Source organism: Vanellus vanellus (genome assembly GCF_965231255.1).
Source record: "Vanellus vanellus genome assembly, chromosome: 22".
Classification (NCBI taxonomy): Eukaryota; Metazoa; Chordata; class Aves; order Charadriiformes; family Charadriidae; genus Vanellus; species Vanellus vanellus.
This window is the reverse complement of record NC_138927.1, coordinates 3,978,731-3,995,555: the sequence shown is the minus strand read 5'-3', so window position 1 is coordinate 3,995,555 and position 16,825 is coordinate 3,978,731. Positions and strand designations below refer to the sequence as shown.

Here is a 16,825-nt window from a genome sequence, read left to right as displayed (position 1 = left end):
TTTACGTTCCTGTAATATTCAACGTACGAGGAAGGAGCACATTTCTTTTTCAGAAGTAAGAGAGAGAAAAGGAGGGGGGGGGGGGCGGCAGGAGTTTGGTCATTTCGGTGTGAGCGTTCTGTAAGCAGTTAGTCTAAATATTGCTTCATTTAAAATACTGCTGACCCTAGGGAAGCGGGTAAGAGACGGTGCTCAGCATTTCCTCCCCACCTGCCTCGCTCCCCTCTCACACAGAAAAGCACGCAAGTGTCAGCAAGAGCCACCTCTCCCGAGTTTTCCCTCCAGCACTCTCCTGGAGGTATCTGCGATTGGTCCAGCAGCACGCACCTCCCTCCCCACATCGCCGAGCGAGGCTCCCAGGGTACCTTCCCGATAAAGAAACCAGGCTGCAATTTGGCTTCCAGCGCTTCACCCTCTCTGATGAGGTAGAAGCAGAGAAGCTTTGAATATTTGAGCTGCACAAAGAAGGTCTAAACCTCAAGGATCTCACCACGGCTCTGTCACACTAACCCACTGCATGCCTTTGGACTGGGATTAGCTTTCTCTGCAGCTGAGATTTGCACAGCTTTACTGCCTTCTTCCTCATCATTTCACATGCACGAGATGGATTTTGCTCACACTCCACAACCATCTTGGCTACAAGACCTAACAAATGAACAACAAGAGCCAGTTGAACGCGAGCAGAGAGACTGGTCATGCCTGTGCAGTGACATTTCTACAACCCAACAGAATGTGATACCGACTGGCAGCAAACACAGGCCTAGATTTTAGCAACAGCCATGGTTTTCACTGCTGGAAAGAGACTGCGCCCAAACTTTCCCTGCCACATTCACGCTATGGCGGAAGACAAGGGGCTTGCTTTGCAGAGCAAGCAGAAGTGCTTGCAGACACCACAGAGAAGCTAAACAATATATTAACTTGATTATCAAAGTCTTGCTGCAAGGGCAGAGGTGGCTAATCAGAATCCAGAACATTTCAACAGACTAAGGAGTCATCCTGGAGAGACCACAATTAACTCTTCGTTTCTCCTATGGCACGTAGGCCCACGTTTTCCCTCCAGCCTTTACAAGGCTGTATTGGTCAGCCCACTGGAGAGCTGAGCTAGGCATCGCTACGGCTCGTGCTGCCATTTGGGCGAGCAGCCTCAAACCCCCAATACTCCAGAGGCAACGCTTGGCTCAGACTGGGGACTTTGGGTCTTGCAACGCAACAAACAGCAGGGGCAAACAGGCAGCTTCTGCGTGTGCGCTTTAATTATCTTTCATTAAAAATAAGACTACTGACACACTGTAGATTCAACACAGTCAAGCTCCATTTAGTAGCGCGTGCAATTACAGGCACATTCCCTGACACAAGATCCTGGCTGCTCGGAGAGCCTCCCATTTTACAAGCCTGAGTTGTGCTCCATCCTTCCATCTGCAGTTTCGCTGCAGCCTCTCGCACACACACGCACACACATATACACCACCCCCCCTTCCCCATTTTCTCTTAGATAGGAAGGCAGTGGGACCAGGGATATGAAATTAGCATCAGATTTCTTTAGGAAAACATTTTAGCATTACCCAGGGAAGGCAGATGGGGGAGAAATAGGAACACGAGAGTAGAAAGGGAGCTAAATAAAGAGCACTAGCGACTCCTGAGGGCAACGCGCAGGCTCGCCATGGTACTCACTCAGGCTGCCCAGCTGTCGAATGACATTTGCCAGGGTGATGTTGGTCATGCATTCCAGCTCGCTTCGAACGCTAGGCAACGTCTGACGGCACAGGTGCCTTGGCTCAATGTTCCTCGTTACTAACGGCATGGTGGACCTGCTTCAGGCACTGTTCTGAAAGATGAAAAACAACCCAAAAAAGAAACAGGAAAGGATTACTCAACCGCAAATTCCAGGCACACCAGAGCCATGGTGTTCGTTTTTCCTGCTCTCAAATGGCTTTATTTATAAGCCTTCTTTCCCCCCTCCCCACCCTTATAAAACTGGTTCATCAGAAATAAAGATCCTGCTGTTCTATGACTTGCAGTGACAGCAAAGCCCCACCAGCTCAGGTACGGAGGCAGAGATGGAAAACTACACATCTTCGCCCACACACAAGGTGCTGCTGGCATTACCGCAGCCGTTGTTCCCTTCCTACCCATCCGCCGCCTCTGAGCAGTCTCCTTCCTCCCGCCCTCACGCACGGCGTCTTTGGCAAGTCTTACAAGCGCTTCTTCAGAAATATTTTAAACTTGCAATCAATAAGTTTGCTTAAACTGAGAGGATGTTAAAAATAAATAAATAAATAAACAAAAAACCCCAAACCAACAGCTTCTTCCAGCACACCAAAGCATGCGTGGTGCCTCTCTCCTAGAGGAGAAGAGTCAGGGCTCTCCTGAAACAACAGGAAGCGCTTGCAGCTGACCAGGAAACTTTCTGGTGACTGTTCCTTATCCTGCAGGCTGCACCCCTCTTCCCTTGGGAAATCCCCCGGGGCCGAGGTTTACACTGGACCATTGTTTTCGTGCTACAGCAGTTTAACGTTGAGGGAGCTCTAATCAGGATGCAGGACTAGAGCGTGCTCAGAAAGAAGGCAAGATTGATTGTACCACAGTCAGGACAAACTTCCAGTTCTTTCTTTAATAAAAAAAAAATAAAAAAAAAAAAAAAAGAAGAAAACATAACTGTCCGGAAGTTATGCTTTGGACAGAAAATGCTTTTATGTGCAGGTCAGTGCCTTGAACTAACAAAAATCTCCTTTGCTAACAGGCTGAAACATTGAAGCAACAAACAGCTCCCTCTCAGATCGTCCGCCTGCAGGAGCGAGGAGGGAACTTGGGTAAACAGCTTAGAACAAGGAGCATGATACACGCCTGAAATCTTTAAGACTTAAGTGAAAGCAAATACATCCCAACTTCTTCATTAATTTAGGAGGGGAAAGAATCACTTTTCTAGGTCAGCTGAGGAACAACCCCAGAGAAGCAGCCGGCTCCCATGTGATAGGCATGCTGATCTGCTCGGGCTGGGTGTAAAAATAAAACAGGAAGCTAACAGCTTGGGGAACATGGCTTCCTGTCACCAACAGCAAAAACCCAAGAACCATAAAAAATCAGCTGTTTGCTCTTGACTTTGAGCCACCCTTTGATAGTCTCTGTGGCAGCTGGCAGCTTATCTTTGAGGTCCAGGAGTCCTTCCTGGATGCTTTTCTATCAGGGTGTTAAGAGGAAGAAGTGGGCATTATCCCTCCTAATTACCTCACAAGCCAGATTTTGAATTGCTAAATTTGACCCATTAAGGCAGAGGAGTTCAAGAGCCGCAGCACACCGGGGCGCACGGATATCTCCCAGACAAGCAGATGTAAGTTGCCATTTTGCAAAGCCTCTGTGTGAAGGATTTGTCCCCACGCAAGGAAAGGGTCCCCCAAAACCGCACACCTTATAGAAGAGGGGAGCGCGATCCGCATCCAAATAAATAAAAGCAGAGTCTCTCCGAGGACTGAAGTTCGTGTTGTTCTTCACCATGTCCAAGCACTGCAGCAGCCATCAGTAACTGCTGGGATATTTAAAGAACAGGGTGAACTAAGGAAGGACCCTGACCTTCGCTTCTAAATACCCCGTGTTTTATTGATTACAGCCCAAGCCCTACAATCTTTTGTCAGCTTTAGCGCTTTATGCCAGACAAACTTTCCCAGCTCCCCCCAGACTGCAGTCTGCACCAACAAGCAGCTCTCATAAACAAGGCAGCATTTGCAGGCTGCCTGCATCGAGCTTCTCCCCTGTGCTTCCCCAGGGCTCAGCCAGGGAGCACACACGGTCGGTGGGATCTGCAGAGCCGGAGTGGACAATCCATCCACCGAGCCTGGCTGGAAACCTTCCAACTGCAGGACAGACAGAAGGGAAACAGCGCGAGGGAAAAATAAGCTTGTAAGGGGAAGAGATGGGAGCGCACATGTATAAAAAGAGACAAAAAAACCCAAAAGACGATAGGTATGCTAGGTCAGATAGACCCAGATAGCGCTCATTTCTGCAAGCATGGGGAGAACAGGGCAGAAAAATCAAGTAGCACCCCAAATACCCACAAATAAACAAAGGCTCAGAATATGTTGTCTGTATACAGCCTCCCCCAAAGTGTTTGCCTTCTGAAACTAAAAGCAAGGAGCAGTGGTGAAAGTTAAAAAAAAAAAAAATTAAGTAAAATAACAATGGTACAGCACACGTACATTATGAAATTGCACCGGTGCAAGACAGCAGCGATAAGGGCTAAGAAAAACACTCCCTTTATAGCCTAGCTCATCCTGCCAGCCACCCCCACCCTCCCAGCACAGCCTGCCACACTCCACTGCAGAATCAAGAGTTTCACCCTCGTGATCGCAACGACAGCCCTCCTCACAAAGAGTACGGCAGCAGTGCTTCTTCCCAAGGCGACGGGGATGGCTCTGTTGCCCCACTGCTGCTTGTAACACCAGTGAGGACCCAGCAAGCAGCAGTCAAACTAAAAGAGGAGATTAACCCTGTGGAGCAGCGGAGACGAGCAAGGCAGGGAGGACAGGATGGGCTGTGGACAACCACCCTTCTGCTCTCCCAGCAGTCGCTGGGATAAGAGGCATTTTAAAGCAAAAATTTCCTCTCCTCTAAGCGGAAGGACAAGGAGCTTCAAGGTTTCAGATGTTTTGGTAGGGTGGAGGCAGGCAGATAGGAAATCTGGGACCTACAACCAGAGCTTGGTGCCAACATTAGCAAAAAGAGCAGTCGACATCCCCACAAGAAGGCACTTGAGTGTTAGACCTCGGTTTTCCCCATGAGTCTGTGGAGGGTAGCTATAGAGATAACAGCTAATGGGCTCCTGTAAAACCTTCATGCCTCATGAGTAGGTGGGACAAAGATTAATAGTCTGGATTGGAAAGTAAGTGGCGTAATTTGAAAGCAGCAGTCAGGAGGGGCAGAAAATCAACTGCGGAGAAGGGACAAGGTATGAGAGCAGAGGGAGAAGGAGGAAGCAAAACACTGGAGACAGCACAAGGGGAGCAGGGAAGAGACGCAGTAAATGAAACAAGGAAGGGACAGACCTAAAAAAGCTTTCCAGGAGGCTCTTGCTTTTATTAAGAGAGTCATTAAGAAGCCAATTGACAGCACGCTACCAGCAAGGGCCATCCAGAACCGCTTTACTTTCAGTGGTCAGGGCATGACAGCACAGCAGTTTTCCACCCCAGCTAGCCAGACTGGTCATCAGGCATTAGTCACTGTCACGTAACTACCACAGACCATATATTATAACTAAATCCTACCATTCAGAAGCAAGTTAAATGAATTGCAAGGCCAAAAATCCGTATCTTTCGGGCAAAGATAAGTGTTTCCACTTGCTTATTAATGTTGAAGATTAGATTTGTTTCAGTACTAGAGTTTGGGGGGGTGCATATGCTGTTTTTAAGAAGCTGCAAGAATGGCACACTATGGGCACAGAGGACCTGCCCAATACCGCTGCAATGGGAGAAGAGAGGGAGAGTGTTAAAAGTAAAAGGAAACTGCCTCTAAGAAACAGAAAACTGCAACAGATTTCTAATGAATATGCAAAAAAAAAAAAAAAAAAAAGGAAGACAGCAAATTGAAACACAGCGCTAGCTATGTGAGGAGAGAAGTTAAGCGATCTTTGCTGGTTGCAGAGCACCACTGGTTGGGAGAGCTGGAAGGAAACGGGCCAACACTGAAACCAGTCGTGTGCCAAATCCACAAACACTGCAGCATCAATCGACGTTCAAAATACTCATCCTCCCAACCGTCGTGCTTCACACCTTCTTAAAAACAAGAAGCAAGGGCTTTTGTTACAGTAACAAATGGTTTTCCTCTCCCACTTGAATCAGAACCTTCCTACCTGCTCAAGGCAAGCATTTCCTCTGAAGTCTCCAAGTCACGGCTTGAAAAAAAGAAGGCTCCGAGCCTTGTTATGACGGCAGTGACTAAAAGCCAAACCATCTGAAAAGCCCAGCTTCGCCCCATAGCTCTTTTCCCTTTGCCTCCCTGCAGCTGTACACTGCCCCACCTCCAGCTGGGCATTGCCAGCATTCCTCATAATTTCCCCTCTCCCGAAATGCTTACGCACGCGTTGCCGAGCCCTGGCCTGCTCCACAGCCCCACGTCGGCCCAGAAAAAGTTTGCTGAGCACGACAAAAGCCCTGGAAGCTGAGCTCACCGCTCCTACATTCCTACCGGTCTTCCAGCCACAACTGGCACCTCATGTCCAGGATTCACAGAATCCCAGACTGGTGAGGGCTGGAAGGGCCCTCTGGAGCTCCTCCAGTGCCACCCCCCGCCAGAGCAGGGGCACCTCCAGCAGTGGCACAGGACACCTCCAGGCGGGTTTGGAATGGCTCCAGAGTGGGAGACTCCCCCCCTCCGGGCAGCTGTGCCAGTGCTCTGCCGCCCTCAAAGGAAAGAAGTCCCTCCTCATGTTTAGATGGAACTTCCTATGTTCAAGTATTTATAAGCATCGATAAGATTACCCCTCAGTCTTCTTTTCTCCAGACGAAAAAGACCTAAGTGCCTCGGCCTTTCCTTGTAAGAAAGATGCTCCAATCCCCTCATCATCTTTGTAGCCCCTTTCGCTTTTTGCCCCTTTGCTTCCGATCAACTCCTGTGCTTGTTCACTGCATATACGGTGGTCTCGGGCACCTCGTATTTCTCCAAGAAAGCAGGATCCATGCGTAGTGCTTCTTCACATGGCTGCCGACCTGACACCCCGCTCCCTCCACAATAAGCTCTCACCTTGAATGCCTTGCTCACCAGTTTTTATGGGGATTCTGACTTTGGCAATTATTTCTGTAAATACTCTTGGGGCTCTGGGGAACAAGAGTGGTGTAACACAGGCCCGTAAAGGGGAAAAAGAAAAAAAAAAAATACGCGACTTGCAATTTTTGCCTTTCCAAATCCAGCACTTTGAGCAAAGCACGAGGTAAATTCAAGATGAGCATGCCGCTCTAAGATTCCTTATCAGCAAGTCATCGACCGCTCTCCCCATGAGCTCTGCTGCAGCAGATCACTCGGGAATCTCAGTTCTGGGTTAGAATCAAGCACAATTGGTTTGTTTCAAACAAGAACTGCCAGTCTATAAACCCCTTGCACAAAGCTTCGTCTTATTGACTATTTTTAATAAATAGGGCTGGCACAGTAAAATTGGACAATTGTTACCAACAATAAAGGAGACAGACTTTGATTACAAGTATTGAGAAGCAATACAGGGACATTTTAGGATTGAGTATTTGCTTTCCAACGCGAGTTCTGTCAACTGAAAACAGCAACTCGGAGCAAATACTCCTTAACAAGCAGTTTGGAGCAGAGCAGAAAACAGCACTGCACAGCAAGAGAGGAACCAGCCTCTCTTTTTTTTTTTTTTGTACGGCAGGCAGATAGCACAGTCAACACCGCGGTGCAGAGGAGAAGACAGGCAGGACTACAAGGTGAGACGTGTGTATGTAATGCACACAAAGAGCTGTAAATAACAGGCGAGTTGGAGGGAGAGAGCTGGCAAGGTTCTTCTCACTGGTATCTGACCAGCTAGCATAGCATTACTGGGAGTCACCTGGGTAATTCCCCACTCAATGTGACACACAACCTCTTAGATCAGGGACCATCTGCAAATAAATCTGGACCCCAGCAGTGATATCATCTGTCATAGTGTCTGGTGTAGCACAAAGCACCTAAGGAGGACAGAGCGCATTTTTGGGGAAGGGGAGGGAAATTAGGCTTGATTTTCAAGTACGTCAGGGTGACCAATCACCCTGCCCTCACCAGGGCTTATAAAATCCTCTGCCCGGACACAAGCAGCACAGCCAAGGAGACCAAGCCTTCAGCTAAGCGCCTTGGAGAGCAGCCTTTAGGAGTACCCATTGGGGGATTAGACACACCAGCAGGTTTGGGAATGAGGGAGGAAGGAGATAATCAGATCTGAAATTCCCATCAGTATGAAATGAGACTTAACTCAGTAGCTTGCCAACGCAGACTGACTGTTCTTTCTAATGTCTGTGACAACTCTGCTTCAAATTTCAAGCTTCTCTCAGCAGTAACTACTCCCCCATGTAGCTGTAATGGCCAGAAAGAGACTGGCTTTTATGTAACCCCAAAAGACTAGCAGAAAGGGAAGCAGCAGCCACACACGCACACACGGAGAACTGAGAAAAAAAAATTCAGCAGAAGGCTCTGCTGAGTGCTCAGGGCTATATCCAAGCTCACAATGCAGCCACAGAGAAGTGGGATGCAGCAATCAGAAATGCTACAGTTCCACACTCAGAGAGAGACCTAGCAATCAGTGCTGCATCCGAGCAATAGGGAGTGAAATTATAGAGCAAACTGCCATGTGATGCCACAAACTACTCCATCCCGCCAGCTGTAACAAGTATTCATTCCCAAAAACGCGTCACAGGCTCATCTGTCATTAGCAGCCCAGCCTGCCAGCAGCTGAGCAGGAGTCAGCAGTGAAGGGCAGCTGCAGGGCTGCTTCCTTTCACAGTGGTCTATTCTCCCCAAAAGCCACGGGGGAGGGAGAGGGACGGGTAAAACCCCCCAGGCGCCGGAGAAAACGCTGCCCACCATCTCTTACCAGCAGCTAAGATGGAAAGCGCAGGCTGTGTTTTCACCCACCATCACACAAAAGCCTTCCTGAAGCAGGATCTACTGAAAACACAGGGCCTTCAGGAGAGCACAGTTAGCCAAACGCAAAAAAAAAAAACCATACATAACCCCTCTGTATATTAATAATCCACTTCAATCACCAATTCGGGAACTTCGCAGATACGATCTGCCGGCATTACGAAAGAGGTGTTTTGGTAATAGCGTGGGGCAAGAGCAACAGTGCACATTTCCACAGCGATGTTCTGACACTAGGAAACGTCAGCCCTGATCTCGCAGAATAACGAAGCATTGTACAGCGCACTGTGGAGTCCTTGAGACAACAAACACCCAGCCCGCTCAGTTCCCAGAGTAAAAATACTCTCTTTTTTTTTTTTTCCTACTCTTTTTTTCTCCCCCCTCTCTAGTCTGCTGGCTCTGAAAAATGCAAAAGAGGCTCAGAAAGCCATTTTCTGTGTTTTTTTTTGTCTGGCTCATGCATTATCATCATCATTTACTGCCCTCAAGGGGATTGCACAGGTGTGACTGAAAATTTGGCTCTTCCTTTTAAACTTTTGTTGTCAGCTTTGCTGAAGATGATCTTGCTGGAATAAATGCCAGCCTGCTCTCCTGCAGAGGGACTCGCTTGAAGCTGCTGGCAGAAATCAAGCTGGGGGTGGAAGGATGGGGGTGTCACCAATGGGGAACATACAGATCCTCCTAGCTTCTGTTGGAGTGCAAATACAGCCAGCAGTTTGACCTAGACTTTTTTTTTATTCCTAAAAAACACATCACTGCCCTAATTAATGTTTCCATTCATTTAGCTGAAAAACAAGTTAAACAAAGAGGGTCACCTGGTGTTCCTATCAATTCTTGACTAGGATACAGGCAGAACAAATGCATTTAAATAAAACTCTAGAAGAGATGTGACAAGAGAAAGGCAGTTTAGCTCAATTAGAGAGAGCTGTCACAGGGATTTGATTCTCAGAATACAGAACTATTGATTAAACAGGAATTAAAGCTCCAAAACAGAAAGGTTTCAAGGTCTTTGCTGTGAGGATATACATCAGGAGAAAGGCAGGGCTCCTTCAGCGCCAGAAGAGCTCCAGCTTTATTGCTTCCTAGGAAACAGGAGCAGCGAAGGGAGCAGAACGCTTTGTGTTAAACCTATGGATAGTTTTGGCAAGGATACAAGGTCAGTGACAATACAGAGTAGTGTCACAAGCTTCAATCAACAGGTAGCTTTGGCGCACTCAAGTACAGAAAACCCACTACAGGTTCTCAAATATTTTAGGAGTATGTGGGGAGAGGCCTGGTCAGTGGGCAGGTTTCGGTCCATCGGCGGTCTCCAACAAAACCTGGTCCGAGCCCAGATCACTGTCCAAAGTCAATGAGACGATTCAAGGAATGGTCTCAACCTGTCCCAGGAGACGGGTCCCCTGAGCAGTAACAACCATCGCGGTTAGCACTCACAGCAACCCAAGAGAGAGATGTCTACTAAACCAGGATGCCCACTCTGCCCCAAAAGCCAGTCCTTAAAGGTCAAGGCTGAGGAGCTTTCATTAGCAAAGTCATCTGTTCGTTTCTGTCCCAATCCAGGCAAAACACGCTCTGGATAAAAATCACAAGATTTCGTTTTCCAAGCCTCAAAGTCCATAACGGCACTGAAATTCACTTCAAACGGTCTTGACTAGAAGAGACACAATTTAGGCAGCAACACAAGCAGCATCATTCCAAACAGCTTCACCGGGAGGTACTGTAGGTACCCGACCCTCACGCCGTCGCTGCGGGGATGCCTGCGCAGAGCCACAGCCCAACTTCTGCAAATGGTGCGCGGCTGCTAAAGCAAACACCGCTGAATCGCTCATTCCCAGGCTGAATTACTGCTAATGAGGATAGCATGTTTTCTTCCTCTCCTTCACACCAGCCTCCTCCAGCAAGAGGAAAGGCTTGTGCCTGTTAGCACTAACAAAGCGCTCGGTGCAAAGCACAACTCTCACAATACATCAGCACATTTTCATTCTAGGGCAGCGCTCGGTAATTAATACGGAAAGAGAGGGTGTGGCTTTTCTTCTAAATGACTTATTCCTGAAGTCTGAACATATTTTAACCTTCCTTTTCAGCAGATAAACTCTGTCTCATTTGCAGCTAAGCTCAGCCTCCCCTCCTTTAACACACACTAAACTATTTTGATTAATGAAAGAGTAGGAACAAACCAGTTCCAAGTGTTTTCTATACAGCTCAACTGCTCTTTCAGTTTCAACTCACGCCTAGATAATTATATCACAGCTCTGAGTGCCCCCACCCTTCTGCTCCACTTGGGGAATGCTGGAAAGATAAGTCTTTTCTTAATTATTAAATGTAAATAGCTCATTAAATATAATCCAATTACTTTAATTGTAAGAAAAAGGAAGTAATTACAATATGTACATGTATTCTTGCCTGAACAGTTTTAATATCTTAAATGAATCTTTGCAACATTAATATTTTAAGTTAACCTTTGACACAAGAGTAAAAAAAAAAAAAAAGACACTGACTCCCTGATATTTTCCAGAAGTGTTATATCTTCTGGGATTTCTGTCACAAAAAAGCAAGAGAACAGCCTTGAGCATCTAAATTAAAGTGGTTTATGAACAGTGTCTTTATTATAAAGTCAAAATAACACATGGGTTTTCTATTGCGGGGGGGAGGGGATACACATGATGCCACATTAAGACCCTGAAAATGCTTTTTGGATCTCAGGTGAGATCCAAAGTGAGACAGGCACTACTATCTATGAACTGGGGAGAACAGGCAGGCCCCACCCCACCAGTACCAAAAGCCACTACGGATCTGGGGTTTTCCAGGCAGTTCTCCTTCCCCGCACCTATGGTTTGTCCTGTCCAAGAGTAGGAAGAGGAACCAGGGCTGGGGGAGAAGGATCCTGCCCCATATCTGTGATTACCCAGTTCTTCCGCAGAGGTTCCCAGTGAGGCAACCCCACAGAAACACCCAATCTGGTTTTTATGTGTGCACAAGCCATCTGTGCAACGTACGGGCACGGCGCATGATCCCGGGCTGCCATTTGGGACTTGCAGGCAGAGCTGCAGGAAGCTGCGAGTAGCAGTCTTCTGGTTTTGCTCAACAGCATGACAATCCTCGGACTCACTTTCTCCATCCGTGCAGCCAGCGGGACCGAACAACCTTCCAGGCAGACTTCAGCAAGGCCCCACTGTTTCAATCAGCTCCCTGGTCTGACAGAGCAGGGTCAAATTTCAGCTTGGACGTGGTGACAGATGCCTGTGTAATCTCCTTGGGACAGTCAGAAAAATATTCTTTTTAGACTGTAGTTGTTTCCATTTTGCCTGTTCTGAGCCCAGCAGTGATCTCACCTTATGTAATCTACAGTGCAAACTCCAAGCTCTGGACCATCCAAAAGTATTTCAGAGTGTTTGAAACGATCGCTTTATTGAACCGATCTTTTCAGGAGAAGAGAGATTAGACCGTATTAGGGATGCTAAAGATGCAAGTCTTTCTATCAAAGCTCACCACAAGGTCTATAATAAGCTGCTTTATGGAAACCTCTCATGTGAAGCCAGACCCTAGATGTAACCTCCTTGATACAATATTGAATTCTCAATAGCAACCAAAAGGCTATTTTGTATAAGTTAATTACACACGTTTTTAATTTAGCCTCCAAAAGGGAAGCGGCCAGTTATTTCATGCTGCCCTAGACAGAAGGTAAAGGTTTTACACAAGCTGTGTTTATAGCTATATGCCTTCCTCCAGCAAAGGATCAGCTCAGCAGCTGTTGGTACTGAAAGAACAGGATCTGGGTGTGTGCATGGTTCTCTCTCACTTTTTTTTTTTTTGCAGCTGCAAGGCCAAAACCATAAGAGTGTGTGCTTTTTCTTATGGTGCACAAAAGCAGGGTGCCTGAAAGGGAACTCGCTTCCGCTCTGGCGAGCACTCAACGAACTATTTGCTGGGCTAAGGGGTGGTCGGGGAACTTTCACCCATCCATTCAGCCAGGGCCGCTATTCCCCCTCCCTCCCAATTAAATCCCATTTTTTGCACTCCATGCATGAACCGCAGCTACACCAATACATCAGATATTGTGGCTGATAGCCTTCTCTGAATGCCACTTAAAGCCCTCCAGTGCGGAGCTGCCTGAAAGCAAAGCATCATTCATGCTTTGAGCAGAAAAAAAAAAAAAAAAAAAAAGACTTTTGCTACACAGAGACTTGAAGTAAGACTCTAAGAAGGAGGAAAAGGGCATCCAGTGAAAGAGGAAATGAGAAATTAAAACCACATTCAATCTTATTAGTGGTAATACAATAGGTCAACAAAGTACTTCGCAAAACTCCACAGCATGTGAACAATTTATACAGAACTCACTCCTATGCGATCAGTGACACCAGCCAGTTTGGCTATTATGGAAAAAAGCAAAGATTGTCCACGGCTATTTTAAATAGCCCAGCTGGGAGGGGAGATGGTTGGAGATATTACCTCCATGCCTTGCAGGAGAGTACACTTACGAGATGAGAACAGGAGGAATATTCCCCCCTCCTCCTTTTTCCATCTGAAACATTTTCTCTCTCTAGGGATTTCCAGCATCTTATAAGCGAAGCCTCTTTGAAGTACCGCAAAGTGGCATTGCTCATCATTTCAGTAATGATAGTAAATAAGCCCCAGTATTTTGTTGATCCTTTTCCTTTTGCTTTACAAACAAAAGGTCAGAGTCATTAGCCCAGTTTTATGAGCGGGGAAAAATGGAGGCTCGGGAAGAGGCAGGTTGCTCTGTAACATCATCGGAAACGTCAGCAAACAAACAAGACAAGAAACTCTAAGCCACAGGACTTAAGAATAGCCATGTTAGGTCATCCAGCCTCCAGATAAACCAGCATCCTCTGTCCATTGGTGGCCAGATATCAGCCGCATAAAGAAAAGAGCATGAAAACAAAGCAAGCACAGAGCAACAGTTCTCCCCGTTGTACTTTTCCATGTTTCAGCATCCCACCACACCTTAAGACCACGCAGAAACAAACATTATCATTTAATTGACCTTTACGGATTTCACTTCCATAAACTGGTCTCGTCCATTGCTGAACTCATCTAAACAGTCGGCATCCATGAAATCCTGGGGCAGCAAGTCCTACATTTATCATATGCTAGGTGAAAAGACGCTTCCTTTTATGTCCGTCACTTTACAATTAGGAGATTTTAATCTCCAAGCTATGTGTGTCTTTGCTTCATAAAGAAGTCGTTCGAATAAATGCATCAGCATTCATATTAAACAAGCACCTTTCGAGAAGAAGGTTATCTGCCTGCATCAGACAACACAAGAGAAGCTCTCAATTCTTACTGAGCACTTTCATCAGAAACCAAAATAATAAACCTGTGGTTTAGGTTTGATTTGCAGCAGCAGTAAGAACAAATTATTTTTAGCAGACAGCTCTTCGCATGTTGTCCGTCCCATTCTTGACTGTGCACCACTTCCAACGCTAACGCAGGTAAATCAAAACCCCCAAGACAACAGGTCACTAGTGATCCGAGAGCAGCTCCTCTAAAGCCACGGCACAGCAACAGCGTCCCATGCAGAAATTTAAGCCCTGAAGAACAAATGCTAACTGCTGCTGCTTCGCAGACATCTCCCTTCCTCTCTTGGCACCACAGCGTCCTTTAAACCACCACTTCTCCCCAAAGCAGGTCTGGGATAAGAGGAGATGACGCAGAAGGTGTTGAAGGAACAGAGCGGGTCACCACTGAGCTCATTTCTGGGAGACCAACTGAGATTCCTGGTCCTTTAAATTTTCTTCATCAAAGCCCCCAGGCAAATGCATACTTGAGATATGTCTGTGCTCCATCACTTCTCCAGTAGCAACATAATACCAGAAAGCTTTACTGCGATTTCAAGAATTAGGGTAGGATCTAGAGGAACTATTTCCCAGGCCCATTACTGCAGGGAAGGCGAGCTCAGGATGGAGAACGTGATTAACGCTTTGCACTGCCGCTGTGCTGCTTGCTCAACAAAATAATGTAGAAATTCACATTTCAGTTCTTCTGGAAGGGAACCTGCCTGCTACAGCCGCCCAGGCAGGGGAAAAAAAAGTCTTGCAGACCTCCATACGGAAAACCAAATCCTATATAAACCAGAATCAGGCCTGAATCTGATAACCTTCTGGAGAAGCTCCTGTTAGCAAGCACGCCCTTTGCAGTGGAGCCTGATCGGCAGCACCGGCAGCCTCCCCTCCTCAAAAAGAAAACACACGGTCTTTTTATTACACAGAGTTGCAAAAATACAAAGGAAGTAAATGTCACCGGGGTGGTTCTGTTCTGAGCAGTCATTTGCTTATTACCCAGAAGCCATTTCCACATGCCTTTTTTTAAATCCAATGTTTATAAATACCTAAAATATTTAAATAAATGTTAATCTGCGGTAACTAAGGGTCCGATCTCACAAATATTTATCCTCGCACAGTAAGAATAAATATTCAAATACACAATTTCTTACTACAGACCCCATTAGAAGCAAGAGTGCTGCTGAAAACAGTAACACACCATAAGACAGGCTGGGAAAATAGTTGCGTTTTGCCTTCCTAGATTTCAGCACACTGAAAGCCTTACTTTTGGTTTGCCTCCTGTGCATTTTGCACAAGAAACTCGATAAAGGAGCAAGCCCAGAGCTGAGCCATCAGACACTGGCCTGCTCTGGCTATTTTAACCCTCAGAAGCAGCTTTTGGTGGTGCGTGTTTTTGCCAGGTGCTGGTGTCCCACTCTGTATGGGGACAGCGGGAACTTTATACATGAGACATGCAAACACAATTGCTATTCACTCCTTTTCCTGGTTTGTGACTGACTCGTGCAGCACACGCAGCAAGGTATTTTGCTCGGCTGAATGACCAAGGGCTAAGCATTATCATCAAACCTAGCAGAGACAAAACAGAAACCTTACATTTAAAGTTATTAAACATTTGAATCCAGAAAGCCCACAGAGAGAAACTATGTAGAAGGATTAAAGCTCAGTCTTACACTTGTTCAAATCTTCCTTATTACAGTCTGTCAAAGAAAACTAACCTGATTTTGTGGAAACATTAATCCTAACAACCTTCTTTGTTCTTCTATCACCACAAAAAATAATAAAAAAAAATACAGGAGATGGATTTGCTGCTGTAACTATATGCATGTGAGGCAATCACTGAAGTTTTAACCCCTCCACCCACACTACATGATTATCTAAGCTTTGTGAATGAAATCAACTTTTCCTAGACCAGCCCTGAAGAATGAGATATATTCAAAGCATGCTGAGAAACTGGGTTGGCAGTTATCATAAAGGTTGTATTCTTTTTAATGAATCACTGCTCACAAATACCTCCTGAGCTGTAACTTAAAAATACACCATTTCTGTTCGATGTGTCACATTATTCATAGGGAAACCAGTTTTATACTCTGCTTAGAACTTCACTATTGACTCATTACTTCAAACCTCAGCAGTGATATCTCTAAAGACACGAGGGCTGCAGTTCCAGCTTCCACCCTTCTTCAGTAAGCCACTCGCTTCTCAATACATTTCAAATAGGACTTGTACAAAATAAAGTAGCCGGAAGCACACCGTATTTCCTTCTTTTTTTTTTTTTTTTTTCCCTGCAGCCTTAGCCCGCACCCTCCTACCCACCCCCCAGCATAGTTTTGTAAAATCAGAGCTCGAAAGATTTGTTAGGAATGTAGACTAGACAGAAGCTAAAGGGAGAAACTGGGGGTGAGCCCACAGCCTGAGATCAGGCAGTGGCATTGCACTGCTACAGCACTGATTTTTTGCGGGGCTGGGGACAGGGGTGCGGGAATGGTGAAACGAAGCAGTGGTCTTGCTAACGTCACTGTGCAGCGGCTTGGAAAAAACTTAACAGCAGCAGATGGCTCGGAAAGGCTTTATCTTCACAGCTGCGAAGAGGAAGGAGTCTGACAGGCATGAGCTATCAGAAGGTTGGGGTTTTTTAAACAAAAAAAATGGAATTTAGGGCATTCACTTTTTGAACTAGTTACCAGACAGATAAAAAAAAAATAAATCACATTTCTTTTTAAAAGCACTGAAAATGTGCGGTTTAGGGAAAAGTTTACATTTCAGTTCACCCCTGGAAGTTTATCCTCTTACAACACATACTTCAAAAGTACAGCAAGGAAGGCTTCACCTCGCCTCAGCTGGTCTACACAGGGAGCTGGTAAACCTGCTCCTCACCCCAAACGGAACATGGCTTTTAACCAAGCAGAAATCGATGC

At 46.2% G+C, this 16,825-nt stretch overlaps 1 protein-coding gene across 1 annotated transcript in view; it reads right to left on the bottom strand.

The window, feature by feature from the left end:
• Nucleotides 1-16,825, bottom strand: part of WASF2 (WASP family member 2) — a 29,638-nt gene that overhangs the window by 10,606 nt on the left and 2,207 nt on the right. The window contains exons 2-3 of the mRNA XM_082493961.1: nucleotides 3,406-3,523; nucleotides 1,672-1,825 (exon numbers count right to left, since the gene is read on the bottom strand). Coding sequence (XP_082350087.1) covers nucleotides 1,672-1,801 — 130 coding nt within the window. The 5' untranslated portion in view covers nucleotides 1,802-1,825; nucleotides 3,406-3,523. The remainder of the gene's footprint in view (nucleotides 1-1,671; nucleotides 1,826-3,405; nucleotides 3,524-16,825) is intronic.